General features: G+C 42.3%; 3 protein-coding genes across 4 annotated transcripts; 2 read left to right on the plus strand and 1 right to left on the minus strand.

Moving 5' to 3' along the window:
- The first annotated feature begins 3,661 nt into the window (after positions 1-3,661).
- On the plus strand, positions 3,662-10,447 carry LOC311147680 (tyrosine-protein phosphatase non-receptor type 7-like). 2 transcript variants are annotated; one of them, XM_084184435.1, is made up of 10 exons: positions 3,662-3,889; positions 6,294-6,465; positions 6,564-6,753; positions 6,851-6,935; positions 7,049-7,134; positions 7,962-8,099; positions 8,215-8,325; positions 8,505-8,662; positions 9,091-9,204; positions 10,075-10,447. In XM_084184435.1, the coding sequence occupies exons 2-10, from the start codon at positions 6,356-6,358 to the stop codon at positions 10,217-10,219; spliced, it is 1,137 nt and encodes a 378-aa protein (XP_084040561.1). In that variant the 5' UTR covers positions 3,662-3,889; positions 6,294-6,355; the 3' UTR covers positions 10,220-10,447. The 2 variants fall into 2 exon arrangements, with proteins under 2 accessions (XP_084040561.1, XP_084040560.1); XM_084184434.1 differs by lacking the exon at positions 3,662-3,889 and adding an exon at positions 3,930-4,080 and having other exon boundaries at positions 6,271-6,465.
- A 387-nt stretch (positions 10,448-10,834) lies between these two features.
- LOC311148292 (ADP-ribosylation factor-like protein 8A) lies at positions 10,835-13,339 on the plus strand. The gene is made up of 7 exons (XM_084185206.1): positions 10,835-11,251; positions 11,839-11,919; positions 12,108-12,181; positions 12,306-12,399; positions 12,663-12,730; positions 12,825-12,895; positions 12,979-13,339. The coding sequence occupies exons 1-7, from the start codon at positions 11,129-11,131 to the stop codon at positions 13,032-13,034; spliced, it is 567 nt and encodes a 188-aa protein (XP_084041332.1). The 5' UTR covers positions 10,835-11,128; the 3' UTR covers positions 13,035-13,339.
- Positions 13,340-19,757: 6,418 nt separating this feature from the next.
- LOC311147330 (G-protein coupled receptor 37-like 1) lies at positions 19,758-22,970 on the minus strand (the record flags this gene model as incomplete). The annotated part of the gene is made up of 2 exons (XM_084184019.1): positions 19,758-21,469; positions 22,302-22,970. 2 exons carry the CDS (start codon positions 22,968-22,970, stop codon positions 20,639-20,641), a joined length of 1,500 nt encoding a protein of 499 aa, XP_084040145.1. The 3' UTR covers positions 19,758-20,638.

Here is a 22,970-nt window from a genome sequence, read left to right on the forward strand (position 1 = left end):
AGATAAATATGTACTTTTACACTATGGTTGATGGTATGGAAAACTAATATTGTTGAGTCTGACTAAAGCAGTCTGTTAACAGCAGGAAGTGATGTATAGCCATGACAGGAAGTGGCTTGCTCAAACCCTCACTACTGGATTCAGGCCTGTTGACCAGCCTCCCACCCACGTGACTCATCAGGGATATCTGTACGGTGATTTTTTCACATTTTGTTACGTTACAGCCTTATTAAAAAATGGATTACATTATTTTTTCCCTCATCAATCTACACACAATACCCCACAATTACAAAGCGAAAACAGGTTTTTAGAATTTTTGCAAATGTACTAAAAATAAAAAACAGAAATACCTTATTTACAGAAGTACTCAGACCCTTTGCTATGAGACTCGAAATTGAGCTCAGGTGCATCCTGTTTCCATTTATCATCCTTGAGATGTTTCTACAACTTGATTGGAGTCCACCTGTGGTAAATTCAATAGATTGGACATGATTTAGAAAGGCACACACCTGTCTATATAAGGTCCCACAGTTGACAGTGCATGTCAGAGCAAAAAACAAGCCGAGGTCGAAGGAATTGTCCATAGAGTTCCGAGACAGGATTGTGTCGAGGCACAGATCTGGGGAAGGGTACCAAAATATTTATGCAGCACTGAAGGTCCCCAAAAACACAGTGGCCTCCATCATTCTTAAATGGAAGAAGTTTGGAACCACCAAGACTCTTCCTCGAGCTAACCGCCAAACTAAGTAATCGGGGGAGAAGGGCCTTGGTCAGGAAGGTGACCAAGAACCAGATGGTCACTCTGACAGAGCTCCAGGGTTCCTATGTGGAGATGGGAGAACCTTCCAGAAGGGCAACCATCTCTGCAGCACTCCACCAATCAGGCCTTTATGGTTGCGTGGCCAGATGGAAGCCACTCCTCAGTAAAAGGCACATGACTCCCGCTTGGAGTTTGCCAAAAGGCAGCTAAAGACTCTCAGACCATGAGAAACAAGATTCTCTGGTCTGATGAAACCACGATTGAACTCTTTGGCCTGAATGCCAAGAGTCACGTTTGGAGGAAACCTGGCACCATCCCTATGGTGAAGCATGGTGGTGGCAGCATCATGCTGCTGGGATGTTTTTCAGCGGCAGGGACTTGGAGACTAGTCAGGATTGAGGGAAAGATGAACGGAGCAAAGTACAGAGAGGTCCTTGATGAGAACCTGCTCCAGAGCACTCAGGAACTCAGACTGGGATAAAGGTTCACCTTCCAACAGGACAACGACCCTAAGCACATAGCCAAGACAATGCAGGAGTGGCTTTGGGTCAAGTCAATGAATGTCCTTGAGTGGCCCAGCCAGAGCCCGGACTTGAACCGGATATAACATCTCTGGAGAGACCTGAAAATAGCTGTGCAGTGACGCTCCCTATCCAACCTGACAGAGCTTGATAGGATTTGCAGAGAAAAATGGGAGAAACTCCCCAAATACAGGTGTGCCAAGCTTGTAGCTTCATACACAAGACGACTAGAGGCTGTAATCGCTGCCAAAGATGCTTCAACAAAGTACTGAGTAAAGGGTCAGAATACTTATGTAAATGTAATATTTCAGTTTTTAATTTTTTACATAAATTAGTACATATTTCTAAAAACCTGTTTTTGCTTTGTCATTATGGGGTATTGTGTGTAGATTGATGAGGGGAAAAAAACAATTTAATCCATTTTCGAAAAAGGCTGTAATGTAACAAAATGTGGAAAAATTCAAGGACTCTGAATATATTCCGAATGCACTGTACGTTATAATTAAGCATTATCACAGCAAGCTCATTCACCCGCACTAAGTTTAATGTGCTTAACTGGGCACATATTTGGATCAACTTGTACCTCCAATATAAATACCTCCAATGTGTTACTATGACCTTCCTTTATTTCGATTTTGTTTGTCAAAGTTCCACTTCCATAAACTTACTGTAATACTCTCATGTTCCTTTTATATTGTTATTTATGACCAGCTTGTTGCTTGAAATGCCCTTAATCCACTGCGATAAAACAACATCAACGTACCATAATAGGAAAGTACCATACATTTCTACAGTAAGATGGCTGATGCCTGTGTTAAATCAACATTGTTGTTAAATATCAGGTAGTTATTGGAAAAGATAATGTGTTCTCAATGACTTACCTGTTTAAATAAAGACTAAATAAATAATTAAATTAACACTGTTATTCAGTTTGTTGCCCAGCAGTTTCTATTACATCAATGCTCATTTCCACTACAGTTTCATAAACAACATCTGACATTTCGCCCACAGTGACTGTTATTCACTTTTGCACTGTCAAGACAATGTGATGAAATTAGAAAATGCTTGCAATATGGCTCTTACATTTGACATATTATCCACTCAATGGTTGTATTGTTGTAACTGTGCATATTGGTCCATTGTTTGCATGTTGTAGCTGTAGAGAAAATAATAGCCAACTTTAAATTCAGATTTGAGGTAAGTGCGCTCTCCTTCCAGGTTACACAGAAGCCGGTGGCACTGAGTCTGCAGGGGTGAGACAGCCTTGAATCAGCCTTGAATGTGTGTGTGTGTGTGTGTGTGTGTGTGTGTGTGTGTGTGTGTGTGTGTGTGTGTGTGTGTGTGTGTGTGTGTGCGTGCGTGTGGAAATGAGAGTATGAGAGAGTGAGTGGGTGGGTGGGTAGAGAGGAAGCGTGGAGAGGTAGAAGAAGTAAAAGAAAAAAAAAACAGTGCTCTCTTCAGCGTCCCTAAAGCCAAGGAGCACAGTGTTAAGACTGCCTGTGTCTGTACTGGCTTATCTGGACTGAAGCCCTGGTCAACACCCAGCCACGTAGTACAGAAGGAGAGAGGAGATTCTGAGGGCCAACTTTGATTGCAGTCCCTTTGCACTGGTGAGTTACCTTCCAGGCCATTCTCATTCAGTATGATAGCAACAATCACAAGCAAGAGTAAAGACGTAAGTATACTATACTGTATGGCTGCAGCTAGACTACAGATTGTCTTCAACTTGTTTTATTGTTTTTCCCCATCATCATGTTAACGCCACCTTTTAGCCGAGAACATGGAAGACTCTGGTCAGTCTGATGCTGTATGTCAGCCCATACAGCTGATCTGTTGCATGCTTTCAGCTCTTCCATCATTGCAGTATGGCTTACGGTTATGTTCGGCGCTTCCTTACTGTATTATTTGTTGTGCTATAAGTAATAATCATATCAATGACCACATCACCTCCTCATCATTTAATATTCCAATAATCACTGAAGTGTTTAGTTCCTTAAAAACGCTTTTGAGCTCAAATCAAATACAATTTTAAAGCTAGTTATGTATCTGAGAATATTTCTATGTCTTGTTTTTTTTAAACAATTTACTTGTCTCATACAATGCAGCTTTAAGGACTTCATCAGCAAATCCAATACACTATGTGCAAACATTTATGCAAAACAGAATGTTAGTATGATGAATAAATCATGGACAGCTATTGACATGCACATTTGCACAAGCCTTAAGCCTGGAGTCATTGAGGAATGACTACTGATTCACCTATTCCCAAACCAGCTCAGCTTTACAATATTCTCTATGCCTCTCTTTCCTCCAGGAACTTCTCAGTGATTTTCAGCTCTCACGTTTAGACGTGCACCTGAAGAAGAGGCTAGCTACTAACATACTGAGGCACTGTGTCAAAAAGATTGCGTGTCTGTTCTTGCTCACTCTCTATTTCTCACTGTCTTTCTCTATCTCTCTCTCCCCCTCTCTCTCTCTTTCTGTTTCTCACTCTCTCTTTCCAGCTATTACTTGTTTCTTCTTGCCCTTGTTGGTTTATGTCAACGGCAGATATTTCATTTGGCTTTGGATTATTATTATTCTGACATATCAGCAGCCCAGGATTCAGGTATGGATAGATCTAGTTTAGCAATCTGGCAATAAGAGATGGGAAAGAAATGATGACCTGAAACAGAAATTGTTAGTCAATGGTGTTTTTCTATTGCGTGTCATGTGTTGGGAATGTCATTTCTCAGTTTTAGGGGATGTGAGATATTGCATTAGCTGCTGTTCTTTTGACAAGATGAGTTGACAAGAAGGGTAAATCTTTTAATTGCTATTGTGGTGTGTTGGTATAATAAGGAATCATGTGATATAGCAATAAACTCATCATACAGTTGTGATCTAAATAGAATAATTAATTACAAGATCTATGGAGATTTTGGATGTTAAAATTGCGTTTGATTTATGCCAGTTTTGAGGTCTGGGTAGACTAGTTAAATAGAGAGAAGGAGAACAGCAATGCGTGAGTATGTTTGTCACAGAATTTGTGAGGTTTGCAGTAAAGGTCAACAGGTCAATTCACTAGCAGTCTTTAATTCTCTCTCTCTCCCTATCCCTCTCTAGTATTGGGAAAGCTACTCTGAAAATATAGTTTACCAAGCTACCAATTACTTAGATTCTTCAAAGTAGCCACCCTTTGCCTTGATGACAGCTTTGCACACTCTTGGCATTCTCTCAACCAGCTTCATGAGGAATGCTTTTCCAACAGTCTTGAAGGAGTTCCTACATATGCTGAGCACTTGTTGGCTGCTTTTCTTTCACTCTGCAGTCCAACTCATCCCAAACCATCTCAATTGGGTTGAGGTCGGGTGATTGTGGAGGCCAGATCATCTGATGCAGCACTCCATCACTCTCCTTCTTGGTCAAATAGCCCTTACACAGCCTGGAGGTGTGTTTTGGGTCATTGTCCTGTTGAAAAACAAACGATAGTCCCACTAAGCGCAAACCAGATGGTGTATCGCTGCAGAATGCTGTGGTAGCCATGCTGGTTAAGTGTGCCTTGAATTCTAAATAAAGCACAGACAGTGTCACCAGCAAAGCACCCCCACACCATCACACCTCCTCCTCCATGCTTCACGGTGGGAACCACACATGCGGAGATCATCTGTTCACCTACTCTGCGTTTCACAAAGACACGGCGGATGGAACCAAAACTCTCACATTTGGACTGTTCAGTCCAAAGTTCAGATTTCCACCGGTCTAATGTCCATTGCTCGTGTTTCTTGGGCCAAGCAAGTGTCTTCTTCTTATTGGTGTCCTTAAGTAGTGGTTTCTTTGCAGCAATTCAACCATGAAGGCCTGACTCACGTAGTCTCCTCTGAACAGTTGATGTTGAGATGTGTCTGTTACTTGAACTCTGTGAAGCATTTATTTGGGCTGCAATATGAGGTGCAGTTAACTCTAATGAACTTATCCTCTGCAGAGGTAACGCTGGGTCTTCCTTTCCTGTGGCGGTCCTCATGAGCCAGTTTTATCATAGCGCTTGATGGTTTTTGCGACTGCACTTGAAGAAACCTTCAAAGTTCTTGACATTTTCCGGATTGACTGACCTTCATGTCTTAAAGTAATGATGGACTGTCGTTTCTCTTTGCTTATTTGAGCTGTTCTTGCCATAATATGGACTTGGTCTTTTACCAAATAGGGCTATCTTCTGTATACCACCCCTACCTTGTCACAACACAACTATTGGCTCAAACGTATTAAGAAGGAAAGAAATTCCACAAATTAACTTTTAACAAGGCACACCTGTTAATTGAAATGCATTCCAGGTGACTACCTCATGAAGCTGGTTGAGAGAATGCCAAGAGTGTGCAAAGCTGTCATCAAGGCAAAGGGTGGCTATTTTGAAGAATCTGATTTGTTGAACAATTTTTTGGGTTACTACATGATTCCATATGTGTTATTTCATAGTTTTGATGTCTTCACTATTATTCTACAATGTTGAAAATAGTAAAAATAAAGAAAAACCCTGGAATGAGCAGATGTGTCCAAACGTTTGACTGGTACTGTATGTTTGAGCTTCTTGCAGTCAATTTGCAGTCTACAAATTATTTGTAATTATGTTCCAGCCCCCTGACCATCCGCTCAAGAAAAAATCGGCCTGCGGCTAAATCTAGTTGATGATCCCTGTCATAGACTATAAATTGCAAGAATAGATCACTTTGGGGTCATATGTTAACATAATGTGTAATTTAAACACAAAAACAATGTTTCAAGTGACAATTAGGCAGGTCTGATGCTGGAAATGATTGCCTACTTCACCCATATTTCCTCTTCTTTTTGCAAGAAAGGTAGTGTGTAGTTCCAGTAGTTACTGTAGCTATACCACTACATGGCAAAAACAAGTAATTAAATACTGAAAAGACTACCTAGATTCTAAAAAATGTAGTTAAATTACTAGTTGAACTACATGTAGTTCACTACTCTCGCTCTCTATCTCTCTCTCAGGTCTGTTTTCACTCTATGTGCAGATGTCAGTAGAGTATGGTTGTATGGTATCCTTCTAAACCTCCCAGTCGTTCCACACACCACCATGAGTGAGTCAGTAGAATCCCCATCATCATCACAACCTGTGGACCAAGAACAGTCATTCCCCTGCCCTACTGCCACAGCTCCTCGCAAACCAGTCCAGCTCCAGGAGAGGTAGAGAGACATCCATGATAATCAACAGTACTGTCATTATATTTATTCAACAAGGTTCCTGACCTTTTTGTCCTCTCTGTGGTTCCATATATCCTCAGACGGGGCTCCAATGTGTCCCTAGTGCTGGACGTGAGCAGTCTCAGCCTGTGTGCGGTGGAGCCCTTGTGCTCTATCTCCACCCCCAGAGAGACCATCCTCCACCTGCTGAGGACCTCAACACGCCCTCTGACCCCCTCTCAGCTGCAGGAGGCATCTGACGAGACCAGCAGGCTGAACTCAGAGTACCAGGTTAATATCTACTCTAATTGTACTGTATGTGCAGAGATTGACTGCATGTAGGATCAAGTGGAATCTGGCCCCTTAGCCTGTCCATTCTTTCCAACAGAAGATTCCTCCAAACTTTGTCAACCCTGCAGAGCTGGACATCCCAGGACGTGCTTTAAAAGACAGATATAAGACCATACTGCCAAGTGAGTACCTAAGTCAAATGTCAAGTATTAGAAATAGTTGATGAATGCTGAAACACACTGGCACCCAGGCAATATAAAATAACCAATGTAAACACTATAATCATGTTAACCAGATCCTGAGACCCGTGTGTGTCTGAAGAACCCCGCAGCAGAGGAAGGGGGTGAGACTGAGAGATACATCAATGCAAACTACATAAAGGTTAGAATCATGCATTATTACAGCCACTGTCTTTATTGGCCCATTTTTGACACAACTGTGTCATGCGAACTTAAAGTAAGAGTCATACAAATGGTGAGGAGAAAGTCAAGAATACACACTGCACAGTGTTGTTAAAGCGGCAATCAGCAGTTGAAACAATAACAAAGCGTACTCCCCACTACTGTTTTGCAATACAGCTGAGGGATGAGGCTGGAGAAATGTAACCACTCTCAAATTCATAGACAGCGCTATGGATGCAAGTACTGACCATCCATGAGATCAAAATTATAGTTTTAATCATGTTTTGAGGCTATACAATGTTTGTGTACATTTACTTTGTTTACAAACATTGGAGTGAAACAAGCTTATATTTTGGGTTCTGATGGGGTACACTCTTAGAAAAAAAGTGCTATCTAGAACCTAAAAGGGTTCTTCGGCTTTCCCCATAGGATAACCTTTTGAAGAACCCTTTTTGGTTCCAGGTAGAACCCTTTTGGGTTCCATGTACAACCTATTCCTCAGAGGGTTCTACATGGAACCCAAAAGGGTTTTACCTAGAAACAAAAATGACCCTTTTTTCTAAGAGGGTACGACAGTTGAACTAAGCTCATGAGGCATTTATAAGTTATATTCTTCAAAAATCAATCGGTACATATAATTAATTTATAAGTCCAAAAATGGATGTAGCAACTGTAGATTGCCCCTTTAATGATGTTAAGAGTGATACGGTTGGTTTGCGTGGGTGTATCATGTCAACCAATGAAACCCACAGGAAGTCAAAGTGGAAACTAACTACACAGCCCCAACTCTTGCTGTCTCCCACGCAGGGTTACAACGGTGCACCCAGTGCCTACATCGCCACCCAGGGCCCCATGCTCAACACAGTGCATGACTTCTGGGAGATGGTGTGGCAGGAGGGATCCACCACCATTGTCATGATCACCAAGCTAAAGGAGAAGAACGAGGTGAAAGGGAAATGTCAATTATATTCCACCTCCATTGCTTTCCTCAATGGTTTCCGATGACAGACATATTGATGTTTAAGTCTAAAGTCTACAAAGAGTGTGTCCTGTTTTTCAGAAGTGTGAGCTTTACTGGCCAGAGAAGGATGGCAGCTATGGCAGATTTGAGGTCAAAGTGTCCATTGTGAAAGAATGTGATAGCTACACCATTCGAGACATGATTATACAGGTGAGATAGTAGGTTATTATCATCTGTAAACTGTAAAGTAATGCCAGTCAAAGCGCTGGGTTACACTAGTTTTAGAACCTCAGAACTTCTGAATTAATGATTGAATGAATGAATGAATGAATGAATGAATGAATGAACCAATGAACCAAAGAACTTACTAACAACAATGTGTCTGACAGGTGGGCTCAGAGAACAGGCAGGTGAGACACTACTGGTACTCCACATGGCCAGACCACCAGACCCCAGACTGCACTGGGCCCCTGCTCAGACTGGTGGTGGACGTGAATGAACACAGGCAGTCCATCCCCAGCCCAGGACCCACCATCGTCCACTGCAGGTCCCACTAGCACACCCCTTAACACTGGTTCTCATTAGCTATCACTATGATAAATGTGAAAGAACAAACAATGACGTATGATAGAATGTCCTAGAAAAGAAAATAGCCCTAGGCTACTTGAACGGTTCTCACTTCCAGCACATTTATATGTTACGACACCTTAGGGAGGCTCCTTTCACATTCCATGTCAGTCAGAATTAGGCTAAGAAATGATTTATGGAGACTGGCTTGAATTCACTTACTGATGACAAAGGTGACTGCTATGGAATTCCGTTTGTGTTGTGATATACAGTATACTGTACATTTGGACTGTGTATTGCTGGCAGATACTGTAGCAGAGAGACTGTATAAAATATAAATACATTGTATGACAGAAGTTTGAACGTTACAGCTCTATTTGACATGATCTCATGTGCTCTGTTTTGCAGTGCAGGGATTGGGAGAACAGGTTGTTTCATCGCCAGCAGCATTGGATGCCTGCAGCTACAACACAGTAGTAGGGCTGATGTGCTTGGAATCGTCTGTAAGCTACGCCTCGACAGGTACTAGCCACTACACACACTTTGGCCATCCGCCCTGCTGTTGGTAGAAAACTGTTGCCTTGCCACCTAACCCCTATACATATCTACTTCCATCACTCCGGTATCCCTGCACATGTAAATATGGTATTGAAACTGACTTTTAAAATATTTCCTGTATATAGCATGCTTACTTACTTACTTTATTGTGTATTTCATATTTCTTATTCTTATTTCTTGTGGGTTTTTTTTCTAGTAATACACTGTTATTGATTGTTGCATTGTTGGGCTTTGAGTTTGCAAGAAAGGCATTTCACTGTACTTGTGCATGTGACATTCAAACTTGGAACTAACGTGACAAGCAAGTTTAAACCAAACTCTGTTACTTATCATGTAAACTATCACAATTAATAAATTAATAGTAGCTGCTGCTACCTATATGTACTCTACCTACATGTACATATTACCTCAATTACCTCGACTAACCCCGGTACCCCCTGTATATAGCCTCGCTATTGTTATTTTTACTGCTGCTCTTTAATTATTTGTTACTTTTATTTCGTATTATTTTATATTGTATTTTCTTGTGATTTTTTTTTTGGTATTCTTTCTTAAAACTGCATTGTTGGTTAAGGGCTTGTAAGTAAGCATTTCACTGTAAGGTGTACTACACCTGTTGTATTCGGCGCATGTGACAAATACAATTTGATTTGATCAAGTGAGCATCTTTACTATTATCAAGTGAGCACCTTGGTTCAAACATAGCATTTTATATTTGTCTTGTGTTATGAAGAAAATGGTGCAGTCATAGGGACTCTTAGACATCATCCCGAGTTTGGGGATGCTGCCCTAAAGGATGCTGCTCCCTCACGCTCTCCCTCTCTGTGTTTTTAGGGGTGGCATGATCCAGACCAGTGAGCAGTATCAGTTCCTGTACCTCACCCTTGCTCAGTACAGTCGGCAGCTGGCGAACACAGACAGTGGCTCAGAGAGCCCTGTCCCTGTCCAGACCAGCAGTACTACAGGGGACATGCGGTGACCGAGAAAGCCCAGCTAAAACTTGATCTTTCCGCATGGGGGAACAAGCTCCTGGAACTCTGCTCACACACTGTGGCCATCTCATCCTCTTGACCGTGACATTGATTGTGGCATTTTTATGGGCATGTGATGTGGTACTCACCATACCATGCGGTTGGAATTTTATTAAAAGTCATTAATAATCATATTGTCCATATTTGCTACCATGATAATAAAAAAAGTACTATGCATAATGTCCTTGACTCTAATTAGCTCTAACTGCAATTCACTTGACCTGCTGAAGAGGAAATACATATAGTAGGTTATTATTATTTTATGTTTTTCTAGGTTCCAGGTTTATTTCATTATTGATCAATACATGTTGGTATGTAAAAAAATAAAAAATAATAATACATACGCGCTCGGTGATGATACGTTAAAAACATTTATGCACACATGACTGTAAGTCGCTTTGGATAAAAGCGTCTGCTAAATGGCATATTATATTATTATTATTTATGTTCCTTCTCTCCAGCAGAGGGCAAGTCTCGTGAAGCCTGAGCCTCATTTGCGCTGAGTACCCTCTTTATTGAGCACTCCTCTTTCTGCGTGATTCTGAAACCCCACCCAATGAGGAAGGACAACCCTTATAGGAAAATACAGACAGGGAGGAAAGAGGCATAGTAAACAAGGCAGATAACTGAAAAATACCTAAAATAATATAGCCAACACGTGCGCACAAAACATATTATTTAGCGAATATTCGTTATAGGCAAGGTATTCGACCGTTAGTGAATCGTTCTGTATGTACTGTGTTGTCACTGCAAGCTAGATATCGTTAGCTAGGCAAATTGTAACTAACGTTAGCTAGCTGGCTAGCAAGTTCCCGTTCCCCAGTAGTAGCAGCCAGTGCTATCACAACGCTCCCAAAATGATCGCATTGTTCAACAAGCTCCTTGACTGGTTTAAAGCACTGTTTTGGAAGGAGGAGATGGAGTTGACATTGGTGGGACTACAGTATTCGGGCAAGACAACCTTCGTAAACGTGATTGCGGTACGGTCAATCATTTATATTGCTGTCATTTGATCTGATGTTGTGTCCTTGTTGTTGGAACTGATCGAGATGTCTGCTCGTACTCCACGGATGCAAGCGCTTGCTCGCTCAGCCGTTAGCTAACGTTAGCTAGCTTCTGTTGTCATATCCATTTTATATAGTTAGCTAACGTTAGCTAACTACGTCTCGGTGACATATTTTAAAGATAGGCTTTAGCAAGGAAGCTAACGTGTACTACGAGTGATGCTGACCCTAGCGTTGTTAGCTTAACGACAGCACGCACATGAGGCATGCAGCAGTGCCAGCACACTGTGATCCCATGGAAACAGACTATACGTTACTAGCCTATCATCAGCCCCCATCACATCTGTGTATGTCCTGACAGTTCACTTGTGCACAGTGCATTCAATCGTATTTCTTAAGTCCTTTCCTGAAATGACTAGGGTCAGTTTTATGAGCGACATGATCATAAAAAAATATATATATATATTTCACAATTGAAGTCCTAGCAATATTACAAACAGTATTTGCCAGATGATTAAATATAACTTAATATGTAACCCACCTCTATTCTTAACCCCTTCCAGTCAGGCCAGTTCAGTGAAGACATGATTCCCACAGTGGGCTTCAACATGAGGAAAATCACCAAGGGAAACGTCACCATCAAGGTCAGAGGACAGGGGTCAGGCCACTTAATGGTCATACTTGATTCATCACTTGGTTGCTCCAGAGAGAGGATAATTAAGTATTTACGGGGATCTTGGATGGTCTCTGGGATTGAGTGTGACTCACTGAAGCTATTTTATTAATTGTGAAAGGTTCAAAACTGATTAGCTTTGATCCCTTGCTTTTCTAGCTGTGGGATATCGGCGGTCAGCCTCGATTCAGGAGTATGTGGGAGCGATACTGCCGAGGAGTCAGTGCCATTGTGTGAGTAACAGCACTGACTCAGTCATGGCCCCCTATACCCTTGTGCTTGGGGTGGTCAGTTATATTGGTTGTCCATTTCAAAGAGGATATTTATTCAAACTTTTGAAACCATATCATTTTAAAGATACATGGTTGATGCAGCAGACCCAGAGAAGATCGAGGCCTCTAAGAATGAACTACACAACTTGTTGGACAAGCCCCAGCTCCAGGGTATTCCTGTGAGTACCCCATACAGAGTTTGCTGATCTAGTAGCTACAGTAGTAGGCCTAATTGCTTACATTTCCTCGCTGTGGTCCTCTAGCTAAGTTGTTAGAGCATGGCGCTTGCAATGCAGGATAGTGGGTTCAATTCCTGGTACGACCCGTACGTAAAATGTATGCACGCATGACAAAGTCGCTTTGGATAAAAGCGTCTGCTAAATGGCATATATTCATATTACTTTTACTTTGTCCAACTCTCCATATTGTTTCCCCCTCACAGGTTCTTGTCTTGGGGAACAAGAGAGATCTTCCTGGGGCGCTCGATGAGAAAGAGCTGATTGAGAGGATGTAAGCACCAGCTGTGTGTGTGTGTGTGTGTGTGTGTGTGTGTGGGTGTGTGGGTGAGAATGAGTGATACTCATGGCTGTTCTGTGGTCCACAGGAACCTCTCGGCCATCCAGGACAGAGAGATCTGCTGTTACTCCATCTCCTGCAAGGAAAAGGACAACATTGGTATCTGACGACTTTATGACTTGTTATTTCCATTATTTATTTCATGGCATTTAAACTTCTGTTATTTGTTATTTTACCTCCAGATATAACACTACAGTGGCTGATCCAGCACTCCAGAATCAAGCGGAGCACATCATGAGAACCTCATCTCACCGACACAGCCCTGAGACCACCCCACAGGCCTGCACATGTCCCAGGTCCCTTGCGCCCTGTCCTCTATCCTCCCCAGCTTGTCCTTTCTCCCCCTCTTTTCTTTAGATGGCCCTCTCTCGCCGAGAGCCCTCGCCTGATCCCACTCTCCTGAAGAGAGCCTGGAAACCTTTTACTTGCACTGTTCATTTTCTTTTTTTGTAATATAATACTTATTCTAGTGACATATGACCTCTGATGGATAAAGTGATACTTAACTGCCCTGAAAAGAAAAATATAATTGTGTTAATATCTCATGCTTCATCATCTCTGTTGATATTGAGGTTCATATTCAACTGATCAGGAGACAGGGCAGAGTACTGTGCTGTACGTAACCTCTGCTTCCAATAGGTAGAAAAGACTATGGAGTTTGAACACTACATCAATTAACAGCCCCAAAGTCAAGTTTACCACACTGATATCAAATTTTAAACAATATAAGTCTCAGACCATAGACCAAGTCTTATCACTTCCCAACGACAGTGCCCAACTGAATTGGTACTGTACATGTACAGTGGGGGAAAAAAGTATTTAGTCAGCCACCAATTGTGCAAGTTCTCCCACTTAAAAAGATGAGAGAGGCCTGGAATTTTCATCATAGGTACACGTCAACTATGACAGACAAATTGAGAATTTTTTTCCAGAAAATCACATTGTAGGATTTTTAATGAATTTATTTGCAAATTATGGTGGAAAATAAGTATTTAGTCACCTACAAACAAGCAAGATTTCTGGCTCTCACAGACCTGTAACTTCTTCTTTAAGAGGCTCCTCTGTCCTCCACTCGTTACCTGTATTAATGGCACCTGTTTGAACTTGTTATCAGTATAAAAGACACCTGTCCACAACCTCAAACAGTCACACTCCAAACTCCACTATGGCCAAGACCAAAGAGCTGTCAAAGGACACCAGAAACAAAATTGTAGACCTGCACCAGGCTGGGAAGACTGAATCTGCAAAAGGTAAGCAGCTTGGTTTGAAGAAATCAACTGTGGGAGCAATTATTAGGAAATGGAAGACATACAAGACCACTGATAATCTCCCTCGATCTGGGGCTCCACGCAAGATCTCACCCCGTGGGGTCAAAATGATCACAAGAACGGTGAGCAAAAATCCCAGAACCACACGGGGGGACCTAGTGAATGACCTGCAGAGAGCTGGGACCAAAGTAACAAAGCCTACCATCAGTAACACACTACGCCACCAGGGACTCAAATCCTGCAGTGCCAGACGTGTCCCCCTGCTTAAGCCAATACATGTCCAGGCCCGTCTGAAGTTTGCTAGAGTGCATTTGGATGATCCAGAAGAGGATTGGGAGAATGTCATATGGTCAGATGAAACCAAAATATAACTTTTTGGTAAAAACTCAACTCGTCGTGTTTGGAGGACAAAGAATGCTGAGTTGCATCCAAAGAACACCATACCTACTGTGAAGCATGGGGGTGGAAACATCATGCTTTGGGACTGTTTTTCTGCAAAGGGACCAGGACGACTGATCCGTGTAAAGGAAAGAATGAATGGGGCCATGTATCGTGAGATTTTGAGTGAAAACCTCCTTCCATCAGCAAGGGCATTGAAGATGAAACGTGGCTGGGTCTTTCAGCATGACAATGATCCCAAACACACCACCCGGGCAATGAAGGAGTGGCTTCGTAAGAAGCATTTCAAGGTCCTGGAGTGGCCTAGCCAGTCTCCAGATCTCAACCCCATAGAAAATCTTTGGAGGGAGTTGAAAGTCTGTGTTGCCCAGCGACAGCCCCAAAACATAACTGCTCTAGAGGAGATCTGCATGGAGGAATGGGCCAAAATACCAGCAACAGTGTGTGAAAACCTTGTGAAGACTTACAGAAAACGTTTGACCTGTGTCATTGCCAACAAAGGGTATATAACAAAGTATTGAGAAACTTTTGTTATTGACCAAATACTTATTTTCCACCATAATTTGCAAATAAAATCATAAAAAATCCTACAATGTGATTTTCTGGATTTTTTTTCTCATTTTGTCTGTCATAGTTGACGTGTACCTATGATGAAAATTACAGGCCTCTCTCATCTTTTTAAGTGGGAGAACTTGCACAATTGGTGGCTGACTAAATACTTTTTTCCCCCACTGTATGTACCTTTTTTGAAGGGGGATCATTACACCATTTGATTCAAATACTTGGAGTGTGCACAAGTATCTCCATTTCTAATTTTTTAAAGGCTAATGGTAGGTGTTGTTAAAGAGTACCCGCGATGTAATCTCTAATGTCAATATATATCTATATATACATTTGCGTTATATGTCATCTTCTTTATCTGTTGTGCTGACACTCTTCTGTTACTTTAGAAACAGCAGCCAGGTTCATTAAACTTAGCAACATGGCCAGTTACATTTTCATTAGCCATGTCAATGTTCAAGCAATATCTGCAACACATGGTTTACAAACAAAATATATATTTATTGATTTTTGTATATTCTTTCCCCTTTCTTACCATTGATTTATATCATCATGTAATAGCTAATTTCTACCCAGTAATGTACAGATACTACTTGGCCAGTTTTTGTCTCATCACGAGTCATGAATAACCCATTATAAAATGTAAAATCTGTTATTCTGTGGCTGTTGATAAAGAAGTCCACTAGATAAATTGAGATTCTACAGGTGCCAGCCATATGAACTAACGATGAAGGCTTCTATCTAATTTTGTATAAACTAAACTTACATGTCTATGAATTATTTTGCATCCTACATGGCCAACATTACCTAAGTAATTGTTGATTATTGACAACAGCAACAAAATATCTTAACTTATTTGTTTGCATGCTTGGGCATAAGTATTTGTGGGACCTTTGAGAATGAACTATAAATGGTTATTTTTATGGCAAATAATAGTAAATACTGTATCTGTGTTAACATGTTTGTACATTATTGTTTCAATTAAGTTGATGGTTGTGTTTTTAATAGGACATGCTTGTGTATGATACTAACTAAAAACAATGGTGAAAACAACTTTATACATGGTCTGCAGAATTCATATGGTTATTGTTGCCAAACAGTATAGCATCTCACTGTGGCTTTGGGTTGTTGGGATGATGGTCGGTGCTTTACATGTGGTGTTGTCTGTCTGTTTCATGTGTATGAAAGAGTCAATGTGGGAGAAAGTTAGTGTTTCTGTTGCTCTCATTAAAGGTCCATGCCACGGCACTCTTCACAACCTGAGGAAAAGTGCCTCTCATTTCTAATCACTTCAGTCAATGAGGAAAATAGCAGGACCTCCGCCAACTTTTACCTCGTGTTTGTGTGTGTAAAGGATTTCCTTAAGGGAAGATCCAAGCCTACCTACATGAAGCTTGTGAACAGCAGGGGGCAGTAGCTTCCCAGTTGCAGGTCCTTTCTGGTTGATTGAGAGTAGACTAAGGCAGTCAATCCCTCTAAAACTATTCTGAACACATACATGGTCTACATTTGTATGTGTGTGGTCTAAACTACTTCAGATGTTGTTGCCATAGTGTTATAATGAGTATTCTGGGGGCAATTTGCTAATGATAGAAGGACGTTTAGCAGGATTCATGGTTAATAACCTCAGGACTGTCACTTGGAGATGATCCACTTCTGCAGTATTTATTTAGCCTAGCAGCATGGTGAGCAGGCTACTATGTTGTATCATTGTATTAGTTATGTATGTTGCACACAATGCTGCCCTGTGGAAAACTAATACCACTGACTAGCACTTTTAGTTTCAAATAATAGATTTTAGAGATCTGTTGTTTTTGTGTATTTTTTCTCTGTATATTTAATTATGCAAAAATTGCCATTTTAGATTTAGTCAAACGCTGGTATGGAAGAGGGATTTGTAAACCAATAACTCTATACCTAAAACAGCAGGCAGGCTCTAACGTGCGTACACTACACAATTAAGGGGAGCGCTTTCTCCCCCCATAACACAATCTTTCTCACCCCCTTTCCCAGAACTGATTTTCAACAAGTGGGTAATGCCTTTGTGTATGGCAAATCTCAGCACCAATGTGGTAAATAAGTTGGAGGGCTTCCCAACCACCCAGACCCCAAAGAGGGGAGAGATTGTGGGGACCAGAGAGGTACTATGGAAGCGGTGATCTCAGAACGGGCCAGACTAAAGCTGAAAAGAAGTTACTTCCCTCTCTACTCTCCTTCCTCTCTGGGTTTAACCGCCATTGGCCATGAATACGAACGAGTTGTGACAAGTTCTGTTTGTGTCCCTCCTTGGCATCACAGCACACTATAATGAGGCTGACCAGGACTTGCTGTCCAGAGAAAACAAGGTGGTCCGGTGGCTATAGAAGCCTGGGGTCCGGAGCGGACCGGTGTGTGTGTGTGTGTATGGACGTTGGTGCTCGGGATCCGCGCCAACCTCTCTGATTCAGATCAGTTTGTGTTTCTCGGAGGGCCAAGGCTCTCTGTCAGGCCTCTGCCATGACAACAGGGGTGAATAGTTTTGAGAGCTCCCCCCCCCCCCCACCATCGTCAGTATTCCCACAGAACAAAACAAACATTGTTCCCGCATTAGGGGGAGGTGAGGCAGCTCTGTGTTCATAAGTGGGGACATTCAGGTCATATTAGTCTGCGTTCACTGAGCCAACCCAAAGAGGACATGCACCATGAGAGTGTCTGAGACAGCCATGAGAGCCATTCACAGTCTGAAAACAATCAAGCACTCTCATATACACCTTTCAAACCAAGACGTTTTGCTGCCAACTTTAGCATGCCGCCAACTTTGTGCCAACTTTTCCTTATATCTGAAAGGTATTGCCGGCAACAAAGCTTGTATGTTTATTTCCGCCAACCGACCTAGTCATGATTGCGATAATATGTTTAAAACTCCTCAGTATAAATGTCCCCTATCATCTTACCTGCTTTGGCACGTATTAAACCATGACCATTTTATTGTTCTTCTCCTTCCTCAACTTGTCATTGTCATTATGAAAAAGTATAATCAAAACGGCAGTCTGGCCAAAATAGCAACGTTACCTGCTCTATTTTTTGCAAAGGTCACAACAACAAGGTAAAAGTTGAATGTCTCTTCCTCAATTGCCATCTAAGTAATGTCTATATAAAAGGTGAATGCCCACAAGAAAGAGGTAAAGATGGGGCTGTTTGAAAGGGGATCATATGAACATTGCCCAATTGTTTTTACAGGCAACATACTGCGAATCCTATGTGAAATAAGTATTACAGTATTACAAGCTTGCACACAAATAGCACACACTGGCAGTGGCAGAAAATAGGTCCATTTATAGGTCCACTGCACTCTTGTCTTTTGTGTTTCACAAATATAATACCAATGATTTCTCCACAATTACTTCATGCTTAGCATTTCATGTTTGCAGTAATCTGACAATGCAGGGGAAAACTGAAATAGTTTCGTATTCAGCCATGTACTTATCAATCAAATGAGCCAAGATCTCGGGCTTGTACAAGTACATAATATGTTCTGATCTATGTTGATACCTTCTATCCTATTTCTGCTTGTGATGCCAGCTTGGTATGTCATCATGTACAGTCAACTTTTCATCCTGGAAGGACTCATTCTATTTATTCACCTGTTGCAGTGCTTCATAAACCGTCCCTCTCCCTCAGTCCTTGTATATTAGTGGACTGGCGTTGGATGTTGTGACAGGGGCTGTCTGTTGATTTGTGTTGGTGGCTTCATTAAGGAAACAGAGAGTGGACTGTTAACTGTGCAGTCATTAGTGGCCAGGGGAGCTGAAGAGCTCTGTGCTCACTGCTAATGAGGCTCCAGCACCTCTCTCTCTCTCACACAGTCATCTGCCCAGGCCCTGACAGCCTCTGAACAGGCTCCAAGACCCAGGGAGAGAAACTCTAAAGAGGTCAACCCCCCGAAAAAATACCCTCCTCTGTCTAACCCCTTCAATCAGTGCATCTTTTAAGGAACCAGACTGTCTCAGCAGATTCACACTGACTTCTAAGTCAATCACCATTGGTTATTGGTAGGCCCTATTGGCTTACAGGTGATCGTTTGACATGCTTTCCAATCAGGTTTGCTTGAGTTTCATTGTATGTTGGAAAAAAATATTACAGAATCCTGGTGTCTGTGCTGTGGCAGTGATCTCTGATTGAACCTACCCCATCCATCAGAAAATTATCATGTCACCAAGCCCTTGTCCATCTCCATTTTTTAAAAAGTGAAATTAAACAAATTAGAAACATTTCTATATCATTCATTTTCTTTCTATCTTTCACCACAACGTTAGAGAACATGCAGCAGCACCCCATTTTGATTTGGACAGTTAAAACCCCCTGTTTCCAGGGGAACCAGACAGGGTGAGAAAACGGTGGAAAGCCTGCCTGGCTTTGGCCAGTCTGCAATACACGTGAATTTTGGGACGGTAACCTGGCAACTCAACTGTAGTCACAGGGCATTGATATTCAGAGTGTAGGGTTCCATCGGCCCCTGGAGAACAATGATACCCTTATGAGAGCAGCTCTGCTGCTGTCCAAAGCCTGAATTAGTGAGAGGAAAAATATGCTCCAGCTCAGAGGGAGGACCCCATTATTGAGTTTCAGAGGGTCAATGGGATGCTCAGTCAACCACTAATCCCCCAAAATCCCTTCAGCTGGTTGAGCAATCAGTTACACATTTTTAAACTAACTTTTTTGAAGTCTCTCTAGGAGAAAAATGACAAGCGGTGATCAATTATAAACCTTTATTGGATAAATTAACATCACTACAGCCGGTGGATTTACATCTCAGAACATTTTTTTTCTCTTATTCACAAAATTATGTCTGACTTCCCTCTTAACCTTCTAATAACCTTGACCTCTGTACAGTGACTTTTCATGATTATCTGGTCAAATATTTTTTTTTATTATTCACAGCACTTTGATTTGATGGAAATTACTATGGCTGAACCATCTCTCTTCATTATTAATAAAACTCAAAGTAATAATGTATACAATGACACAGGATGGCTAAAGATGAAGTAGCTCCATCTGGAGTTTGGGGGGGGGGGGGGGGGGGGGGATGAAGAAAATCTTGTCTGTGTTGGCTAGAGAGCAAACACACATTGATTAACAGATATGTAAATAGGCTGTGACATCAAAAATAATTATCTCAGTGCCCCACACTCTGGGGCTCCAAGGGAATGTTAGTTAGTCAAAGCTATCATAATAATCTAACATAATACTCAGTTTATCTTCATCTAATAATCCTTAGAATAAAAACATTGGGGTGACAATTCTACAAAGATATTAAATGGAGCTCTTCTCCTAATCTGCACTTAGTCAGTCTTAAAACTGGATGGGTGTGGTCTCTATTTGGAGAGACATTACAGACTTTAAGGATACAGAGAAGGTGGCACTGACAATGGTCCCAGTCCTCTGACTAATAACAATGAAAAGGTGTGTCCATGGAGAGATCCAGCATCTGATCCCTGTGTGGTGTGCCTGGGGAGGAAAGTGGGGTGAGGTTGAGGTTGGAATGTTCACTGCTGAAAGGTGAGTTGCTTTGTTACCACATCTAATCAGGTTAGGTGATAGGATGGGGGAAAAAAGGCAGGCAGGAGAAGCCAGTTCAGCTGATCGACAGGATGGTGGAGCTGTCCTTGGCTTTGTCAAAGAAGATGGAGGAGGACATCTCGTTGGTGCTCTTGAGTTTGGCCTCAGTGCCAGGGGAAGAGGAGCTGCCGGGTTGGCACTCCTCACAGCAGCAGCAGCAGCAGTCCATGAAGGCCTGGCCCAGGGACTTACAGAGGCACAGCAGCAGCAGCGGCGTCACCGACGACTTGAAGAACAAGAAGAACTGGTTGATGAGGGCCAGCAAGGTGGCAGTGTTTTCAGAGATGGGCATGGCGGTATATGCCAGAACGATGTTGCACGCGTTCTCTGGCAGGGCGCAGACACCGTAGACCACGGCCAGGGCTATCACGGTGCAGTTGAGCTGGCGCTCCACCTGTTGGTTGTGTTGTATCTTCTGCTTCTTGGAGGGGGAGCGCTCCTCCAGACGCTCAGGGATACTGTCATGGGACACGTGGCAGGTGGCCAGCTGGCACAGCAGGGTGAAGACCACGGGCAGGCAGAAATAGCAGCCAAAGTACCACCACATGCGGCACTCGTGGTAGTTGATGACCAGGGCGTAGATGGACTCTGGAAGGTTGGTGGTGGGGTTCATGGTGCAGGAGTCCATCAAGGCCCCCGTGGCTGGAGACACGGCCTGGCTGAGCTGCCATAGCAGCAGCTCTGGGGCCGCCAGCACCATGGAACCCACCCAGATGACCAGCAGCTTGGCCAGGACGGACTGGCAGCGCTCTATCCGCCGGGTCTTGGGCTGGGAGCTAGTGGTAGCATTGAAGCGGTCGATACCCAGGGCACACAGGCTGAAGGAAGTCACCCCTAGGGAAGTCACCTGGAGGGTTAAATGAAGTTAAACTTGTTAGCAATGCTAGAATTTTCATGGCGTGCTGTTGCTTCTGCAAAATCATTACTACAGATGCTTATTTTTGTATGACAGTTGTGATCTTTTGACCTACAAATGTGGATGGAATGAGATAAATGTTTTCACACCTTGCACACACCATTTATTAACAGCATGGTTTTATAGCAGAATGTCACTGGAACTAGAAATATCCCGTTAAGACTATGAACCCATCACTCACAAATGACCCATCCCAGAGAACAGATCAAAGAGAGGAGAGTATTTCATTGGACATTTCAATTAGAGAACAGTTTCAATATGGAAGCAGTCTTTCCAACCTGTTACATTAGCTTTAGAGATATATAATTATGAGTTTGTATCGTAGTTTGACAAGATACAATTGTACATAAAATGCATGGCTTACATACAACTATGTCATTTGTTGTTTATTAGCAAACAATAATCAGTTAATAAACTTTGGATAACCATACAATTGTACTATAAATATTACATTGGTAAAAGTTTTAAACATTTACAACATTTTACATTTCACAATACTATGTGGCCCATAAACATTATTCAACCCATAAGCTTATTTTACTGGCTGATTTGCAACAATGTCATAAATCAGAGTAAATATCTAATAATGACATTGTCAAAAGAACAAGAAAATAAATGGAGGGTTGTTTTAGGCAACAACAGGTACTAAACGTGTCATTGGGGACTCAGAATCATAGCCATGTTCATTAATCATTTTCATACAAGGCTACATTGATTCCACCATGGCGAAAGGGGAGGGGTGTGGGAAGGGAATCAAACCCACCTCCATATATGGTACCACTCTGCATGAGATGTCCCCCAGCAGCCTCTTATTGGTGAGCTCATTGAAGACCACCACAGGTAAACAGAAGCAGAGCACCAGGAAATCCCAGAAAGCCAGGCTGGCCAGGATGTAGTTCCAGGCACTCCTCATGTAGTAGTTGTGCCAGACAATGCACATCACAGCCAGGTTCCCTATAATCCCCACAGCGAACACCACCAGAGACAGGAACATGACAGCGTAGGCAGTGTAGGAGCTGTCAGTCACTGGGTACAGAGGGTTGTGGATGTGGGTGATGCCCCTCTCTGTGGTGCTGGTATTGCCCTGGTCCCCATCTGTGTTGGCCCCAGTGGCTCCAGTGTCTAGGGTTGAGTTAGAGAACTGGGTGGCTCTGGGTGTGGTGAAGAACTCATTCTCATAAGACTGTGAGAAGGTAGACTGAGGTTCACCTGCGTCTGTGTCTGTGATCTCTGCGGCCCGTGGTGCTCTCTTGTGCTGCTTGTCAAATTGCAGTTGTTTTACATCCTCATCGCCATAACCATGGCTTTGAATGACTTGAATGTCGAGATTTGACATATCCTTTTCAACAGATGCACTGTTTGTCTGTGGAATTTTTTTTGCATCGGAAGCCCACACAGTCAATAGTATCACCAATGAAATAAAGGGAATCAT

The sequence above is a fragment of the Coregonus lavaretus genome (assembly GCF_964263955.1).
Source record: "Coregonus lavaretus genome assembly, chromosome: 20".
NCBI classification, from domain to species: domain Eukaryota; kingdom Metazoa; phylum Chordata; class Actinopteri; order Salmoniformes; family Salmonidae; genus Coregonus; species Coregonus lavaretus.